Source organism: Gorilla gorilla, chromosome 14 (genome assembly GCF_029281585.2).
Source record: "Gorilla gorilla gorilla isolate KB3781 chromosome 14, NHGRI_mGorGor1-v2.1_pri, whole genome shotgun sequence".
Classification (NCBI taxonomy): Eukaryota; Metazoa; Chordata; class Mammalia; order Primates; family Hominidae; genus Gorilla; species Gorilla gorilla.
The window spans coordinates 116,306,916-116,325,470 of NC_073238.2; the positions used below are offsets into that span (position 1 = coordinate 116,306,916).

An 18,555-nucleotide genomic window follows, 5' to 3' on the forward strand; every position below is an offset into this window, starting at 1 on the left:
CTCTATTGATGGTCTTCATGTTACTTTGTAAACATGTTAACAGACTTGTTAACATCAGATTCAAATTCACAGGCATTTTTTGATCCTTTAAAAAGAAAGAAGTACCCTCTAAAGCAGAGAAGTGTTTGTCTGAAATAGATGCAACTGCACTAGTGCTGAAACACCTGCACCTGTTTCTGGAGTTTGGATAGCATAACTCCAAAGAACACAATAGTTACAAATAAACAAGAAAAGGTTTAGTTAACACCCTTTCCTATAATGGCCTGAGAACCTTAATCACTCCTGCCTTCCCAGCATGGCCTTCGGACCACTCGATGGCTGCTCTTGCTGCAAATCTTCCTTTTCATATGGGTATTTTGGGCTGCAGTCATTTTTATGGTAGGTAGATTATACCAACACCAAGCACTGTATTCTTCCATTGGTGTGTGTGTGTGTGGGGGGGTGTGTGTGTGTGTGTGTGTGTGCGCGCGCGCATGTGTGTGTACATACAGAGAGGTCTTTAGAGAGCATTTCTCTTATTTGAATTCTTCTGATGTTCGATATCAAGACAAACAGCACCATGCCGAATCTTTCATCTCTATTTCGTTGATCTTCTGCCTACACAGTTTAAAGGAATACTGGTTAGAAGTAATGAAACTAAAACCTGCAGGCTTAACATACACATAAATCTGACAAACTAGCATGGAAGCATTGCATTTCAGATCCATGTGGCAAATTGATCTTTTTTTAGTTCTGTCATTTGAAAGATAAAGCAATTTGAGATAAGACCCAGAAAAGATAGTGGCACATCAGATGAAGGACACAGGTCTCCTGATTTCTTCTTTTATGACCTTTTCACTATTTGTCTATTTAAAAAAAAAAACCTGATGTAATGTTATGGCAGTCTAAAGGGTTTTCATGCTAAATAGATACCATTATCTCTAAACTCTTCTATATAGCAAAACCCAACATTTTCATCCTCTTGACTTTATCTCTACCAAATGATTCCTTCTTTGGCATAACTTTTAAAATTGGAATTGAGAAACTGGTAACTTCACAAGAAAAGTTGCAATTTTGTTTTATAATTTTCTGTCTTATCTGAAAAGCCCAATACCTGCCTGAGAATCTGGTACCAACACCTGACATTTCTAAGTGATTTTTAAACTCTACCAGTTAAATATCACGAAGGATTTTGTAGGACATGTACAGTTTCACTTAAAGTGGTATCTCTAATATTCTAAAATATATTTTGACAGCACATGACTAACTTCTTGAAATATGTAGTATATAATTTTTATTACTGAAAAAGCAAAAGTTATGTTTCTGTTTTAACTCTGTCAATTAATCTGTAATAAACATTTAAATTAGGCAATACCATTGTCGATCCTATTTTTATTATGGTAGGCTAGAATTATAGAAAGTTTATCCATGCACTTTTATGCTTGCTTCTTCTATGATTTACAGTGAGATATCTTATTTAGAAAATTCTACTTTCCCCAAACAATAAAACCAGTTCTACTCTCCCCAGACAATAAAACCATCAAACACTTTCTGTGCCACTATTTTGTCACTTAAACTGGTTAGCGTACATTCACTGACTTCAGGAACTTCATTCTTTATGGATGGCTTATGTATGTCACTCATATTTAAATACCTCTTCTTTCCTTAGCTTGAACTTGTTCAATTAATATCAAATCCTGGTGGTAAAGCATAGAAGACATATCAGTGGATGATTTGAGGAGGAACATTGGCCATCTTGAACTAAACAATGTTCTCCCACTTTGATACTTTCCTGTTTAGGGCTAAGGTCTTTTATCCTTCAGCCAATCACAGCAATGATACAATCTCTTAAATTCATCCCAATGTGCAAGCCATTGGCTGCAGGTGTGTTATTGAGAAGATTATTGAGGAGTCATCACACACATGCCAAAGTAAGGACACATAAATATTCTTCCCAGCTTTGCTTATAGTTGGCAATGCCTGGAGGTGAAGCATGCATTTAGAAGCACGATCCTGGAGAATGTTCATGATGCTGCATTAAGTACACAGGAAAAGAGGTGTGGGAGCTTATAGGCTGTATTTTCCCCCTCATGTTTGTAGAAGAGCATCAGAAATAGCAATAGGATATAAAAATAAAGCTGCAATAATAGAATTATGTTAGGGGAAAAAGGTTGAGAGAATTAAAAACTGAGAAAAATAAAATGATAAGAAAACAGAACGTGCCTATGGGAGAATAAAGGTTAAAGACCGCCAAAGATTTCTTCCTGCAGGTCTAGAGCATCTAAACTTAAAAAAAAAAAATTATTAACGCTTCCACAGCTAATCTGGCTTTTGTTACTAATTGGATAGGATTCCAACTTTAAAAATCTCTTTTGAATAACTTCTGCCTTTAGGATTTGTTTTATTCTGCCACATGTTTTTAAAGATGTCAACATGTGAATGGACTTCAGATAGGAAATAATGGTTGCTTTTAAACATGGATTCCAACTATGCAACTTAAGAATGTTCGCCCTTCAGTCGTGGGTCTCCCTTTGTACCTGCCTTTATCCCCAAGGTTTCTATTTTATTTTCCCTCCCCAGGGATGGAATCCTCCTGTGGGGCGTGTCACTGCTTGTGAATTCAGGTGGGCCTTAGTGGCAGATGACATTCTCTTGGGCAGTTAGGGACTTCCCGGGTCCCGCATCGGCTAGGTGCATTGTTCTAACCTTCACAGTCATTAAACTTTCAAGAGTAGAGAAACTTTTTCTCCCTCTTCAATCTGGTTTTCAATGTTATTGTTAAAGTGTCAACAAGCAATGTTATTGTTCCAGTGTCAACAAGTCTCTCGCAAATGTCAGCATGTTCTGTACTTTGCCCAGTTTCCTCACAACAGATCTAACTGTCTCTGAAATAAAACCACTTGTCTCCAAGAATTTCAAAGCCATTGGCTCCTGTGAAACAACAGAATTGACTGTACTTTAAATGTTAAATATTTATGTGTTAAAATCATTATTTATATAGACATTTCCAACGTAGATCTGTTTGCAATGTTTGTCCTTAACCTTACATGAGGGCTGGAAATAAAGAAAGATAGGAACTTCTTTGTTTTTTTTTTTTTTTTTTTTTTTGAGTTGGAATTTCCCTGTGTCACACAGGCTGGCGTGCAGTGGCACAGTCTCGGCTCACTGCAACCTCCGCCTCCTGGGTTCAAGCAATTCTCCTGCCTAGCCTTCCAAGTAGCTGAAACTACAGGCATTTGCCACCATGCCCAGCTAATTTTTGTATTTTTAGTAGAGATGGGGTTTCACCATGTTGGCCAGGCTCGTCTTGAACTCCTGAACTCAGGTTATCTACCTGCCTTGGCCTTCCAAAGTGCTGGGATTATGGGCGTGAGTCACCACGCCCAATGGGAACTTCTTAAACTGAGATGAATGAATGGCAAAAGCCATAGAACCCAACAACCTATGAAATATAATTGTTAATAAGCATAAACCGTTACAAAAATTCCCATACTGTAAAGTCTAAATAATCATATTCATATGTCATGTATGTTTATTAATAATAACAATTTTCTTTTCCTTTCAACTGAGGTCTAGAACAGATAATTATGGCAACAATTTGTCAAATAGACTCTGTTACATAGCAGATGATCAACAAATGAGCATCTGAATTGAATTGAATTTGGGATTAAATGAGAGATTTAAATTCAGTGATCCCTAATGTCTCATTCCACTTTGATTTATGATTTTGTGATTTTTTTAATAAAAATTAGTTAAATGGTGAAAAGCTTCTACATATGTGTATTGTCCAGTTTCTTCAAATTCAGAAGATGGAACCGCAAACCTCAAGGAATATTAGTAAAAGGGTCTAGTCTTCACTGGAGGCCAGTTTTCATATTGGATGATATACATTAATATCAGATGCTAAAGACAGCATGCATTTTCATCCATTAGCATTTCTATGTACTTTTAAAAAGTGTAATTCCACTTTTAAAATTCTTCATGCATTTTTGCAGCAATTATAGAAATCTACTTTGTTCTGCATCTGCGGTGATGAGTAGCTTCATGTTTATTAGGAATTATGGAAAGCTCAGTTGAAACTATGCTTTCCTCTACTTGCTTATAATGTGGGATCTGATGAATACAAAAACCAGTAGCTCCTTTTTATGTAGCTTTTAAACTATTTAATGTACTTCCGAAGAAATGTGGATTGATAATATATTTTCTTCCTTTTTAAAATGAAGAAACTGAAACTCAGATGTGGTCATTTGATGAGCCCCACTCTGTAGGAAGCAGAATCAGGATTTGAACCCATTATTTTATTGATAATGTAGGTCGATTTTTGCTAAACCACACCGTTTCTCACAATTCTTTGCAAACTGTATATTCATGTGTTGAAAAATTTAATATCTTTTCTGACTTCTTTGGAATACACTAGGCTAATCTTCAAGGATTGTAAACCCCATGTAGGTTACTGGTTTTACTCTAAGGGTCTCCAGGCTAAACATGTAGTATTTGCTTAAAAAGTGCATGAAAATAAAGTGTGGAGACTCCATAAGATAACATTCTGCTTCGGTGAAGTAACCAAAACAGAAATTAAGAAAACAATCTTATCTGCGGTCGGGTCAAAAATAATATACTTAGGAATAAAATTAACCAAGGATGTGAAAGATTATTGCACCAAAAACTGTAAAACATTGATGAGAGAAATTGAAGACACAAGTAAATGGAAAGATATCTCATGATCATGGATCAGAAAAATGAATATTGTCAAAATATTCACACTACCTAAGGTGATCTACAGATTCGTTGCAATTCCTATCAAAAGTCCCATGACTGACACCCAACTGATTTTCAACAAAAGTGCTAAGAACACACATTGGAAAAAAGATAATATTTTCAATAAATGGTGCTGGAGAAATTGGATATCCATATGCAGAAGAATGAGATTAAACCACTACTTCTCATGATATACAAAAATCAACTGAAAATGCAGTAAAGTCTTAAACGTAAAACCCAAAGCTACAAAATTACTAGAAGAAAACATAGGATAGTACTTTACTGTGGGCAAGAATTTTTAAAATAAGACCTCAAAAGCAAAGCAACAAAAACAAAAACAAAAACAAAGATAAATGGAAGGACATCAAACTGACAAGCTTTTGATCAACAAAGGAAGCAACTAAAAGAATGACAAATAGACCTACATAATGGGAGAAAATTGTTGGAAACTATATATCTGACAAAGGATTAATATTAAGAATACATAGGGAACTTAACAGCAAGAAAACAACCCAAGTAAAAATAGGCAAAATACATTAATAAATATTGCTCAAAAGAAGACATTCAGATGTCCAACAGGTATATGAAGATATGATCAAGATCACTAATTGTCAGGGAAATGCAAATCAGCTCCACAGTGAGATACCTCTTCACTCCAGTTAGAATTGGTTTTATTATAGAATTATAATAAAAAAAAGACAAAAGAAAACAAATGTTGGCAAGGGAGGTAGAGAAGAGAACACTGACACACTGTGGGTGAAAATGTAAATCAGTATAGTCACTATGGAAAACTGTATGGAGGTTCCTCCAAAAATTAAAAATAGAGCTGTGATATGCATATAATTCAGTAATTTCACTACTAGATATATATCCAAAAGAAGTGAAATCAATATGTCAAAGATATATCTGTACCCCTTTATTGCAGCACTATTTACAGTAGTCAAGATATGGAATCAACCCAAGTGGCCATTAACAGATGAATGGATAAAAAATTGTGGTATATATACACAATGGATAATTCTGCCTTAAAAAAAAGAAATCCTGTCATTTGCAACAGTATGAATGGAACTGGAGGTCATCATGTTAGGTTAAATAAGGCACAGAAAGACCTTATTTCAAAACCTAAAAAATTGGAATCTAAAAATAAAATTGAAATCATAGAAGCAGAGAGTTTGAAATGTGGTTACCAGAGACGGGAGGAGGAAGATGGGAGGATAGGGAAAGGTTGGTCTGTGGTCCAAGTTACAATCAGATAGCAGGAATAAGTTCAACTTCTATTACACAGTAGGTTGAGGACAGTTAACAGTAAGATATGGCATATTATAATTAGAAAATAATTAGAGAAGCTTTTGAATGCCCTTACCACAAATGATAAATGCATAAGGTGATCATCATGTGAAATACCCTAGTTTGATCATAATGCAACCTATATATGTATCAAAACATCTGATTCTACCCCATAAATATGTACATATAATAACTTTTAACCTCTCCTAGCATTTTTAATAGTAATAACAAAAAAATCTTAAAATTCACATGGAACCACAATATACCCCAAATAACTAAAGCAATCTTCAGCAAGAACAAAGCTGAAGGCACCATAGCTCTTGATTTCAAATTATATTACAAAACTATAGTAATTAAAACAGTATGGTACTAACACAAAAACAGACACATAGACCAATGGAACAGAATAGACAGCATAGAAATAAACCCATACATTTATAGCCAATTGACTTTAAACAAAGATGACAAGAACGCACAATAGGGAAAAGACAGTTTATTCGATAAATGGTATTGGGACAACTGGATGTCCACATGCAGAAGAAAGAAATTAGAGTCTTATCTCATACTGTATATAAAAATCAACTCAAAATGAATTAAAGACTTATATGTAAAACCTGAAATTTTAAAACTACTCGAAGAAACGTAGGAGAAAAGCTCCATGCCATTGGTCTTAGCAATGATTTTTTTTGGATATAACACCAGAACACAGACAACAAAAACAAAAATAAATGAGTGGGACTGCATTGAACTAAAACATTTCTACAGCAGCAAAGGAAACAACAAAAATGAAAAGGCAACTTCTGGAATGAGAGAAAATATTTGCAAACCATATATCCAATAAGGGGTTAATATTCAAAATATATGAGTTCTAGTCCATTTTTGCATTGCTACAAAGAAATACCTGAGGCTGGGTAATTTATAAAGAAAATAAATTTATTTTGGGCCAGGCACAGGGTGGCTCATGCCTGTAATCCCAGCACTTTGGGAGGCCGAGGTGGGCAAATCAGTTGAGGAAAGGAGTTGTAGACAAGTTTGGCCAACATGGTAAAACCCCGTCTCTACTAAAAATACAAAAATTAGCCAGGCGTGTTGACGCACACCTGTAGTCCCAACTACTGGGGAGGGTGAGACATGAGAATCACTTGAACCTGGGAGATGGAGATTGCAGTGAACCGAGACTGTGCCACTGCACTCCAGCCTGGGCAATAGAGTGAGACTGTGTCTCAAAAAAGTAAATAAATAACTAAAACCAAAAAACCAAAAACAGGTCTATTTTGGCTCACATTTCTGCAGCCTGTACAGGAAGCATGCCACCAGCTTCTGTTCCTGGTGAGGTCTCAGGAAGCTTCTGATCATGGCTGAAAGTGGAGGCAGAGCTAGTGCATCACATGGCGAGAGAGAGGAAGACAGAGGGAACAAAAGAGGTTGGGAGGAGGCGCCACACTCTTTTGAACAATCAGATCTTACATGAACTACCAGAGCAGGAACTCCCTCATCACCAAAAGGACAGCATTAAGCCATTCATTAGGGATCTGCTCCCATAGTTAAAACATCTCCCACCAGGCCCCATCTCTAGTTTTGGGGATTGCATTTCCACGTGAGATTTGGAGAGGACAAACGTTGAAACTATATCTAACTCATACAACTCAATAGCAAAAAAATCAAACAACCAGATTAAAAAAATGGGCAAATGACCTGAATAGACATTTTTCCAAAGAAGATATGCAAATGGCCAGTGGGTATATGAAAAAAGTGCTTAACATCACTAATAGGGAAATGCAAATCAAAACCACAATGAAATATGACCTCACAACTGTTAGGATGGCTGTTATCAAAAAGTCAAAAGATAGATGTTGGCAGGGTTGTGGAGAAAAGGAAAACTTCCATGTTGTTGGTGAGGATGTAAATTGATACAGCCATTATGGACGATACTATGGAGTTTCCTTAAAAAATCAAAAAGAATTATACGATCTAGGAATTTCTGGATTTATGTACAAAGGAAATTAAATCACTATCTTGAAGAGCTGTCTGCACTCCCATGGTCACTGCAGCATTACTCCGAATAACCAAGATATGAAAACAACACAAGTGTCTGTTGTAAGATGAATGGATAAAGAAAATGTGAGATATATATCTATATATGTAACATGATGTTTTGATATGCATATGCATAATATGCATATATTTACGTGTGTGTGTGTGTATATATATATCTATATATACACAAATACCCAGTGGAATAGTATTCGTCCTTTAAGAAGGAAATCCTTTCATTTGCCACAACATGGATGAACCTGGAGGACATTCTGCTAAGTAAAATAAGCCAGACATGGACAAAAAAACACTGCACGATCTCACTCATATGTGGAATCTAAAAACAAACTCTTAGAAATAGAGTAGAAGGGTGGTTACCCAGGGCCAAGGGGTAGGAGAAATGGGGAGACTTTGAGTACAAACTTTCAAAGTTATAAGATGAATACGTTCTGGAGATCTAATGTACAGCATGGTTACTATAGTTTGTAATACTGTCTACTTGCATTGTATGAGGAGAGTACATCTTAGATATTCTCACTGCACATAGACACACACACACAAAGTTAGCTGTGTGAGGTGATGGATATGTTTATTATCTTGGTTGTGGTAATCATTTCACAATGCATATGCATATCTAAACATCATGTTACATACTTTAAGAATCTACAATTTTTTTGTCACTTATACCTCAATAAATCTTGGGGAAGAAAAGAGCGACCTCTTCTGAATTCTAGATTTCATGCTTTTTGTCAGTTCATGGCCCCCAGTTTGACCGTGGTTGTGAGACCTTAATAAATAGCGATCCATTAAATGGTCAATTTTAAAAAATCATGCTCTGAATAATATTCCATTCTTTGGATATACCACAGTTTATTTATCCATAGAGGAATCTTAGATGCATATTACCTACTGAAAAAAAAACTGAAAGGACTACGTATACTGTATGACTCCAACTATATAACATTAAGGAAAAGGCAAAATTATGGAGGACAGTGAAAAGATCAGGTTGTCAGGGATTGGGGAAAGGTGTGGGAGAGGGACAGATGACTAGGCAGATCACAGAGGGTTTTCAGGGCAGTGAAATTACTCTGTATGAGTGGTGAATTCATGTCACTATATGTTTACTCACACTCATACAATGTACACTAAGAGTGGACCCTAATGTCAACTATTCACTTTGGGTAATAGTGATGTGTCAATGTACGCTCATCAGTTACAGCAAGTGGACTTCTCTGGTGGGAATTGTTGATAATGGAGAAGGCTATGCACGTGAGGGAGAAGGAGGTATATGGAATATCTCTGCATCTCTCTCAATTTTGCTGTGCACCTAAAACTGCTCTAAAAAAAAAACAGTCTTAAAAGAATATGTACTCTCTCTGATATTGTTTGTTAGCATGCTCTATAAATGTTAATTATGTCTACTTGGCTGTTAATGTCAATTTTTCTATATCCATACTGATTTTAATTTCACTTATTGCATTAATTACTGAGAAAGCATTTATATATTAAAAAGTAGTCTAAAAAGCAAAAAAGAAAAAAAATCCTGCTTCAAAAATACATTGTTAGTCCTTCCCTGTGACTCCCCTCCATGCAAATTAATTGCCAAATCCACCAAATACTCCTTTCCGTTTTTTCTTTTTGTTTTTTTGTTTGTTTGTTTTTTTGTTTTTTTGAGACGGAGTCTTCCTCTGTCGCTCAGGCTGGAGTGCAGTGGCATGAACTTGGCTTACTGCAATGTCTGCCCCCCCGGGTTCAAGTGACTCTCCTGCCTCAGCCCCCTAAGTAGCTGGGATTACAGGTGCACGCCACCATGCCTGGCTAATTTTTGTATTTTTAGTAGAGACCCGGGGTTTCACCATGTTCGTCAGGCTGGTCTCAAACTCCTGACCTCGTGATCTGCCCTCCTCGCCCTCCCAAAGTGCTGGGATTATAGACATGAGCCACAGCGCCCGGCCCAAATACTCCTTTAAGGCCCCAGCAGACCATTACAATCACATGCACCTGGAATTTGACAGCTTGAAGTTTATAGCCTTACTAAACTGTTTATCTTATCTATTGCTTTTCTCTACCCCTCAAGATCAATTCACATAAGTCAGTTATTTAAGAATTTGAGAAAAATGTGCGTTTGCCTTAATGTGTTATATTATGTTCATCAAGATCTTGACTCATTTGTGACATTTGCTGTTAGAATGAAAACTAATTCCAACTTCATTATCTTTATGTACATTTTTATTTTTTGCCGCTCTTACTGTGAAGGTCATGGACAGTGTAATTGCGGAAGATGTGACTGCAAAGCAGGCTGGTATGGGAAGAAGTGTGAGCACCCACAGTCCTGCACGCTGTCAGCTGACGAGAGCATCAGGAAGTGCCAGGGAAGCTCGGATCTGCCTTGCTCTGGGAGGGGTAAGTGAGGTCTCTCACGGCTTGCCACGGCCTCTTCATCACGATTCAAATGAATTCAATGCACACACATCTTTTTGTTTGTTTGTTTTTTGTTTTCTGCTTTTTTGTTTTTTTTGTTTTTTATTTTTTTATTTTATTTTTTATTATTATACTTTAAGTTTTAGTGTACATGTGCGCAACATGCAGGTTTGTTACATATATATACTTGTGCCATGATGATGTGCTGCATGCATTAACTCGTCATTTAGCATTAGGTATATCTCCTAATGCTATCCCTCCCCTGCCCCCACCACACAACAGTCCCCAGTGTGTGATGTTCCCCTTCCTGTGACCATGTGTTCTCACTGTTCAGTTCCCACCTATGAGTGAGAATATGCGGTGTTTGGTTTTTTGTCCTTGTGATAGTTTGCTGAGAATGATGGTTTCCAGCTTCATCCATGTCCCTACAAAGGACATGAACTCATCCTTTTTTATGGCTGCACAGTATTCCATGGTGTATATGTGCCACATTTTCTTAATCCAGTCTATCATTGTTGGACATTTGGGTTGGTTCCAAGTCTTTGCTATTGTGAATAGTGCCGCAATAAACATACATGTGCATGTGTCTTTATAGCAGCATGATTTATAATCCTTTGGGTATATACCCAGTAATGGGATGGCTGGGTCAAATGGTATTTCTAGTTCTAGATCCCTGAGGAATCGCCACACCAACTTCCACAATGGTTGAACTAGTTTACAGTCCCACCAACAGTGTAAAAGTGTTCCTATTTCTCCATATCCTCTCCAGCACCTGTTGTTTCCTGACTTTTTAACGATTGCCATTCTAACTGGTGTGAGATGGTATCTCATTGTGGTTTTGATTTGCATTTCTCTGATGGCCAGTGATGATGAGCATTTTTTCATGTGTCTGTTGGCTGCATAAATGTCTTCTTTTGAGAAGTGTCTGTTCATATCCTTTGCCCACTTTTTGATGGGGTTGTTTGTTTTTTTCTTGTAAATTTGTTTGAGTTCATTGTAGATTCTGGATATTAGCCCTTTCTCAGATGAGTAGGTTGCAAAAATGTTCTCCCATTTTGTAGGTTGCCTGTTCACTCTGATGGTGGTTTCTTTTGCTGTGCAGAAGCTCTTTAGTTTAATTAGAGCCCATTTGTCAGTTTTGTCTTTTGTTGCCATTGCTTTTGGTGTTTTAGACATGAAGTCCTTGCCCATGCCTATGTCCTGAATGGTATTGCCTAGGTTTTCTTCTAGGGTTTTTATGGGTTTAGGTCTGACATGTAAGTCTTTAATCCATCTTGAATTAATTTTTGTATAAGGTGTAAGGAAGGGATCCAGTTTCAGCTTTCTACATATGGCTAGCCAGTTTTCCCAGCACCATTTATTAAATAGGGAATCCTTTCCCCATTTCTTCTTTTTGTCAGGTTTGTCAAAGATCAAATAGTTGTAGATATGCGGCATTATTTCTGAGGGCTCTGTTCTGTTCCATTGATCTATATCTCTGTTTTGGTACCAGTACCATGCTGCTTTGGTTACTGTAGCCTTGTAGTATAGTTTGAAGTCAGGTAACGTGATGCCTCCAGTTTTGCTCTTTTGGCTTAGGATTGACTTGGCAATGTGGGCTCTTTTTTGGTTCCATATGAACTTTAAAGTAGTTTTTTCCAATTCTGTGAAGAAAGTCATTGGTAGCTTGATGGGGATGGCATTGAATCTATAAAGTACCTTGGGCAGTATGGCCATTTTCACGATATTGATTCTTCCTATCCATGAGCATGGAACGTTCTTCCATTTGTTTGTATGCTCTTTTATTTCATTGAGCAGTGGTTTGTAGTTCTCCTTGAAGAGGTCCTTCACATCCCTTGTAAGTTGGATTGCTAGGTATTTTATTCTCTTTGAAGCAATTGTGAATGGGAGTTCACTCATGATTTGGCTCTCTGTTTGTCTGTTATTGGTGTATAAGAATGCTTGTGATTTTTGTACATTGATTTTGTATCCTGAGACTTTGCTGAAGTTGCTTATCAGCTTAAGGAGATTTTGGGCTGAGACAACGGGGTTTTCTAGATATACAATCATGTCATCTGCAAACAGGGACAATTTGACTTCCTCTTTTCCTCATTGAATGCCGTTTATTCCCTTCTCCTGCCTGATTGCCCTGGCCATAACTTCCAACACTATGTTGAATAAGAGTGATGAGAGAGGGCATCCCTGTGTTGTGCCAGTTTTCAAAGGGAATGCTTCCAGTTTTTTTCCATTCAGTATGATAGTGGCTGTGGGTTTGTCATAGATAGCTCTTATTATTTTGAGATACATCCCATCAATACCTAATTTATTGAGAGTTTTTAGCATGAAGGGCTGTTGAATTTTGTCAAAGGCCTTTTCTGCATGTATTGAGATAATCATGTGGTTTTTGTCTTTGGTTCTGTTTATATGCCGGATTACATTTATTGATTTGCATATGTTGTACCAGCCTTGCATCCCAGGGATGAAGCCCACTTGATCATGATGGATAAGCTTTTTGATGTGTTGCTGGATTCGGTTTGCCAGTATTTTATTGAGGATTTTTGCATCAATGTTCATCAAGGATCTTGGTCTAAAATTCTCTTTTTTTGTTGTGTCTCTGCCCGGCTTTGGTATCAGGATGGTGCTGGCCTCATAAAATGAGTTAGGGAGGATTCCCTCTTTTTCTATTGATTGGAATAGTTTCAGAAGGAGTGGTACCAGCTCCTCCTTGTACCTCTGGTAGAATTCGGCTGTGAATCCATCTGGTCCTGGACTGTGTTTGGTTGGTAAGCTATTATTGCCTCAATTTCAGAGCCTGTTATTGGTCTATTCAGAGATTCAACTTCTTCCTGGTTTAGTCTTGGGAGAGTGTGTGTGTTGAGGAAATTTATCCATTTCTTCTAGATTTTCTAGTTTATTTGCGTACAGGTGTTTGTAGTATTCTCTGATGGTAGTTTGTATTTCTGTGGGATTGGTGGTGATGTCACCTTTGTCATTTTTTATTGAGTCTATTTGATTCTTCTCTCTTTTCTTCTTTATTAGTCTTGCTACCGGTCTATCAATTTTGTTGATCTTTTCAAGAAACCAGCTCCCGGATTTATTGATTTTTTGAAGGGTTTTTTGTGTCTCTATTTCCTTCAGTTCTGCTCTGATCTTAGTTATTTCCTGCCTTCTGCTAGCTTTTGAATGTGTTTGCTCTTGCTTTTCTAGTTCTTTTAATTGTGATGTTAGGGTGTCAATTTTAGATCTTTCCTGCTTTCTCTTGTGGGCATTTAGTGCTATAAATTTCCCTCTACACACTGCTTTGAATGTGTCCCAGAGATTCTGGTAAGTTGTGTCTTTGTTCTCATTGGTTTCAAAGAACATCTTTATTTCTGCCTTCATTTCGTTATGTACCCAGTAGTCATTCAGGAGCAGGTTGTTCAGTTTCCATGTAGTTGAGTGGTTTTGAGTGAGTTTCTCAATCCTGAGTTCTAGTTTGATTGCACTGTGGTGTGAGAGACAGTTTGTTATAATTTCTGTTCTTTGACATTTGCTGAGGAGTGCTTTACGTCCAACTATGTGGTCAATTTTGGAATAAGTGTGGTCTGGAATGCACACACATCTTAATTTAAAAAACAGCCGAGATCCCTGAATGAGGGGCTATTAGTCTTTTTAGAACTAATAATAAATCCAGTTTCCATGAATGAAAGTACATGGAGAAATATGTTTCTCTTTCTCTCTTTTATATATATCTTTTGCACACAGACACTCTCTCTCACTCACTGTCAGGCTACTTTAGCCTTAAGGTATGTTCAATTTCAGTTCAGTTCAGTTCAATGTTACATTAAAAAAAGAAACACAGTTTAGACGTTTGCTTAAAGCTTCTGAATGAGACCATCTAATTGTCCACTGACATTTATGAAACCCAGTAACATTATTTTGAGGACAGTGTTGGCTTTTGAAAATTCATTGTATAAACAAATAGCTATGAATAAGCTTTTGTCATTTTAGAAGGAAGGCATGTAGCCTCAGGTGTGTTCTTGGTATCAGATCAGTACAAATTGGAGAAGGACAAATTCATCTAGAAGAACACGGGTTCCATTCCTCTTGATTTATCAAAATAAGAAATGCAATTTCACTTCCCACATGAGAATGACAAAGTTAATATGAAATATGCTTTTGAAGAAGTCGTAATTGACATTATTACCAATTTTGATCAAGAAAGGAAACAGAGAAAGACTTTCTTCACTTGAACATTAGATCAGAAATTTAATTTTATGCTGCGTTTTTCTTTTTTAAAAAATATATTTTAATAGAGATATAATTCACATACCACAAAATTCACATACCACTCAGTATTTTGATATATTAACATAATTATGCATCCATCACCACTGTCCAATTCCAAAAAAAAGTTTATCATCATAAAATACCCTGTTACCCTATAGCAGCCACTCCCCATTCTCTTGTCCCAGAACCCCTAGAAACCACCAATCGACTTTCTGTCTCTATGGACTTGTCTGTTCTGAATATTCCATACAAATGGAATCATAAAATATGTGATCTTCTTGCATCTGGCTTTTTTCACTTAGCATAAGTGTTTGCAAGGTTTATCAAAGTTGTAGCATATGTCAGTCCTTCATTGCTTTTTATGGCTGAATAATATCCTGTTGTATGGATACACCACCGTTATTTAACCCTTCATCAGTTAATGGGCATTTGGACATAGGGTTTCTACTTTTTGGCCATTATGAATAATGCTGCTACAAACATTCCTGTGCGACTTTTTCGGTGGACATGTCTTTTAATTTCTTTGGAGTGTGTATCTGTGAGTGGAATTGCTGGGTCATAGAGTGACTGTGGTTTACCTTTTGAGGTAGCACAGGACCGTCTTCAAAATGACGATACCATTTTACATTCCACCAGCAGCGTGTGGAGTTTCCGGTTTCTCCGCATCCTTGCCGTTTCTTGGTGTTGTCTGTCTTTTTGATTCTTTAGAGTATTCTTTATAAAGAAAACTCCATAAAGTGTCTCAGGTTGTTTGCAGCATAGATATTTTCTCATATCCGGTATTTTCCCCTAATGGTTGTAAGTAGAAGAGTGGAGGAGTAGGATATGGGTATAGTAATTTTTTTTAATGTCAAAAGTATTTTTGACTAGCCCTGTATTTCACCAGTAACCCCAGACAGGAACCATTGTTCTATCTGCATTGTAATATTGTCATTATAGTGCTGCATAAGCCATCATGCTTTTAAAGTAACAAAGATGAAAATTCATATCCCTCAGACTGCTTAGTTACCAACACTTGTAATCTACAGCAAAAAATAATTTTATATTATTATTTTACATTTACACAAAGCTTTATCTATTGGGCCCAGCCATGTAAAAAAAATGACCACAGGAACCTTAACCACTGTCTCTTTTAAAAAAAAAAAGTGTATTTTCAAAAATGTATTATAATCCTAGGGACAATTCCATTTCAAATTAAAAACCTTGGGAGGGAAAGAAAATGACTTTATCTCAGAAATAGATTTTTGATCTTGAGGATACTTTTTCAGTTACATTTAAGTTAGAGAACTTTAGGTACAGTGATTTTTACTGTTATCTTAAAGTGGTAAACAAAGCAAAGGCTGATCTGATATCTTAAAACATTATTTAAAGGGTTTACATTTGGTAAAATTATTGAAACTCCAAATGGTTATGTTGCTAGTAGAAGTAAACAGAACAGAAACCAATAGGGATATGCACTTATATTTTAAAACAAAGAAATGAACAAAATGTATACTTTTAACGAATGCTTTTATATTTTGAAGTTAAAAATGTCAAACCATATAATAGAAAGATAAGAAAAGCATACAAAATAGCTCTCAAACAGAGAAAATCACTGTAAGTATATACTTATACCAATGGTTTTTCATTTGTCTCTAAATTTTTCAATATGTAGAACAAGTAAAATAAAATTATTGGGGACTTAATATATTGATCTTTTATAAACTCCACTAGGTTTTTCCTCAAACATGCATATTTCCTGTCTTTCTGGAGATTCACTAACTTATTTAGCTACATTTTTTAAGCAATAGAGTATGTCTAAACTTTATTTTATTAAAAAGGTGTTGAGTAAATGTATAGAATTATGATTTTTAAAATTGTTTATAATTCATTTCAGCTTCTTGAAGTACTTTAAAACTAAATAAGCTTCATCAGTTTCCTTACATGAGCAAAGTGATTTTGCAGGGAATCATGACAGTATGTAAGATTTTTGAAAACGAAAACCAAGAATTTATGACAGCCAGTTGAGTGCTTTTGGTCAACGTCAGGGACCCTTTCTTTCTCGTAGTGCTACATCTGCAAACACATTGGTACTGGATGTTTTGAAGCAAATGACCAGTATGAAAACTTGTAAAGAGTTCGTTTTGCAATTTATGAATGAAAACTGCAGCTGTGGTTACATGAGTTAGGAAGGCAATTATAAGACCCATCAGTTTATCAATCCTGACAGCCGCATCACCTCACCAGCTGGAAAAAAAAATCCTAGTAGAATACACTGAAGTTCGTCAGGGACCAGGTGAAGTCAATACACACACACACACACACACACACACACACACACATATGTGTGTATATATATACATATATGTGTATACGTATACACACATATATGTATATATGTGTATATGTGTATTTATACATATATGCATATATGTGTATATGTGTGTATATATGTATATGTGTATATATGTGTCTACATACATATATGTATACATATGTATACATATATGTATATATACATATATGCATATATATACACATATATAGACATACGTATGTGTGTATATGCGTATACATACACATATATAGACATATGTATGTGTGTATATGCATATACATACACATATATAGACATACGTATGTGTGTATATGCGTATATATACACATATATAGACATATGTATGTGTGTATATGCATATATATACACATATATAGACATAAGTATGTGTGTATATGTGTATACACATATATAGACATATGTATGTGTATATGTGTATACACATATATAGACATATGTATGTGTATATGTGTATACACATATATAGACATGTATGTGTGTATGTGTATACACATATATAGACATATGTATGTGTGTATATGTGTATACACATATATAGACATGTATGTGTGTATATGTGTATACACATATATAGACATATGTATGTGCGTATATGTGTATACACATATATAGACATATGTATGTGCGTATATGTGTATACACATATATAGACATATGTATGTGCGTGTATGTGTATACATATATAGACATGTATGTGCGTGTATGTGTATACACATATATAGACATGTATGTGCATATATGTGTATACACATATAGGCATGTATGTGCGTATGTGTATATAAACACATAGACATGTATGTGTGTGTATGTGTATATATACACATAGACACGTATGTGTGTGTATGTGTATATATACACATATACACATATGTATGTGTGTACGTGTATATATACACATATATACACATATGTATGTGTGTACGTGTATATACACATATATACACATATGTATGTGTGTATGACATATATAGACATGTATGTGTGTATATGTGTGTATATACACATATACGCATATATATGTGTGTATATGTGCATATGTATACACATATATGTGTATATAGCGTATATATATATAAGGCTATCCTTATATATATATATGTGATATATATATGTATGCTATATATATATATATATATATATATATATATGCTCTCTCTATATATATAGCCTTCACCTGGTCCCTGACATACTTCAGTATATTCTATTAGGATATATATATATATATATATATATATACATATATATGTATATATATATATATACATATATATGTATATATATATATACACATACATATATATGTATATATATATATATACACACACACATACATATAGCCTTATGTCATATATATAGGATATATGTATCAGAAATTAAGTTAAATATTTAATTTCTTATTTCTGCTGGTGGTGACTAAGTGTGATCATTATGTCTTGAAGGTAGAATAACTTAGATGATATCTTACATTCTCTATCCTGTGATTCCTTGAT

The 18,555-nt window shown here is 35.5% G+C and overlaps 1 protein-coding gene across 7 annotated transcripts in view; it reads left to right on the top strand.

Moving 5' to 3' along the window:
* Nucleotides 1-18,555, top strand: part of ITGBL1 (integrin subunit beta like 1) — a 313,368-nt gene that overhangs the window by 163,171 nt on the left and 131,642 nt on the right. For all 7 annotated transcript variants that reach the window (XR_008671146.2, XM_063697493.1, XM_063697491.1 and 4 more), the window contains one exon: nucleotides 10,315-10,461. Coding sequence is in view for 6 of the 7 variants with exons in the window: in XM_063697493.1 (XP_063553563.1) it covers nucleotides 10,315-10,461 (147 nt within the window). In the remaining variant the exon portion in view is untranslated. The remainder of the gene's footprint in view (nucleotides 1-10,314; nucleotides 10,462-18,555) is intronic.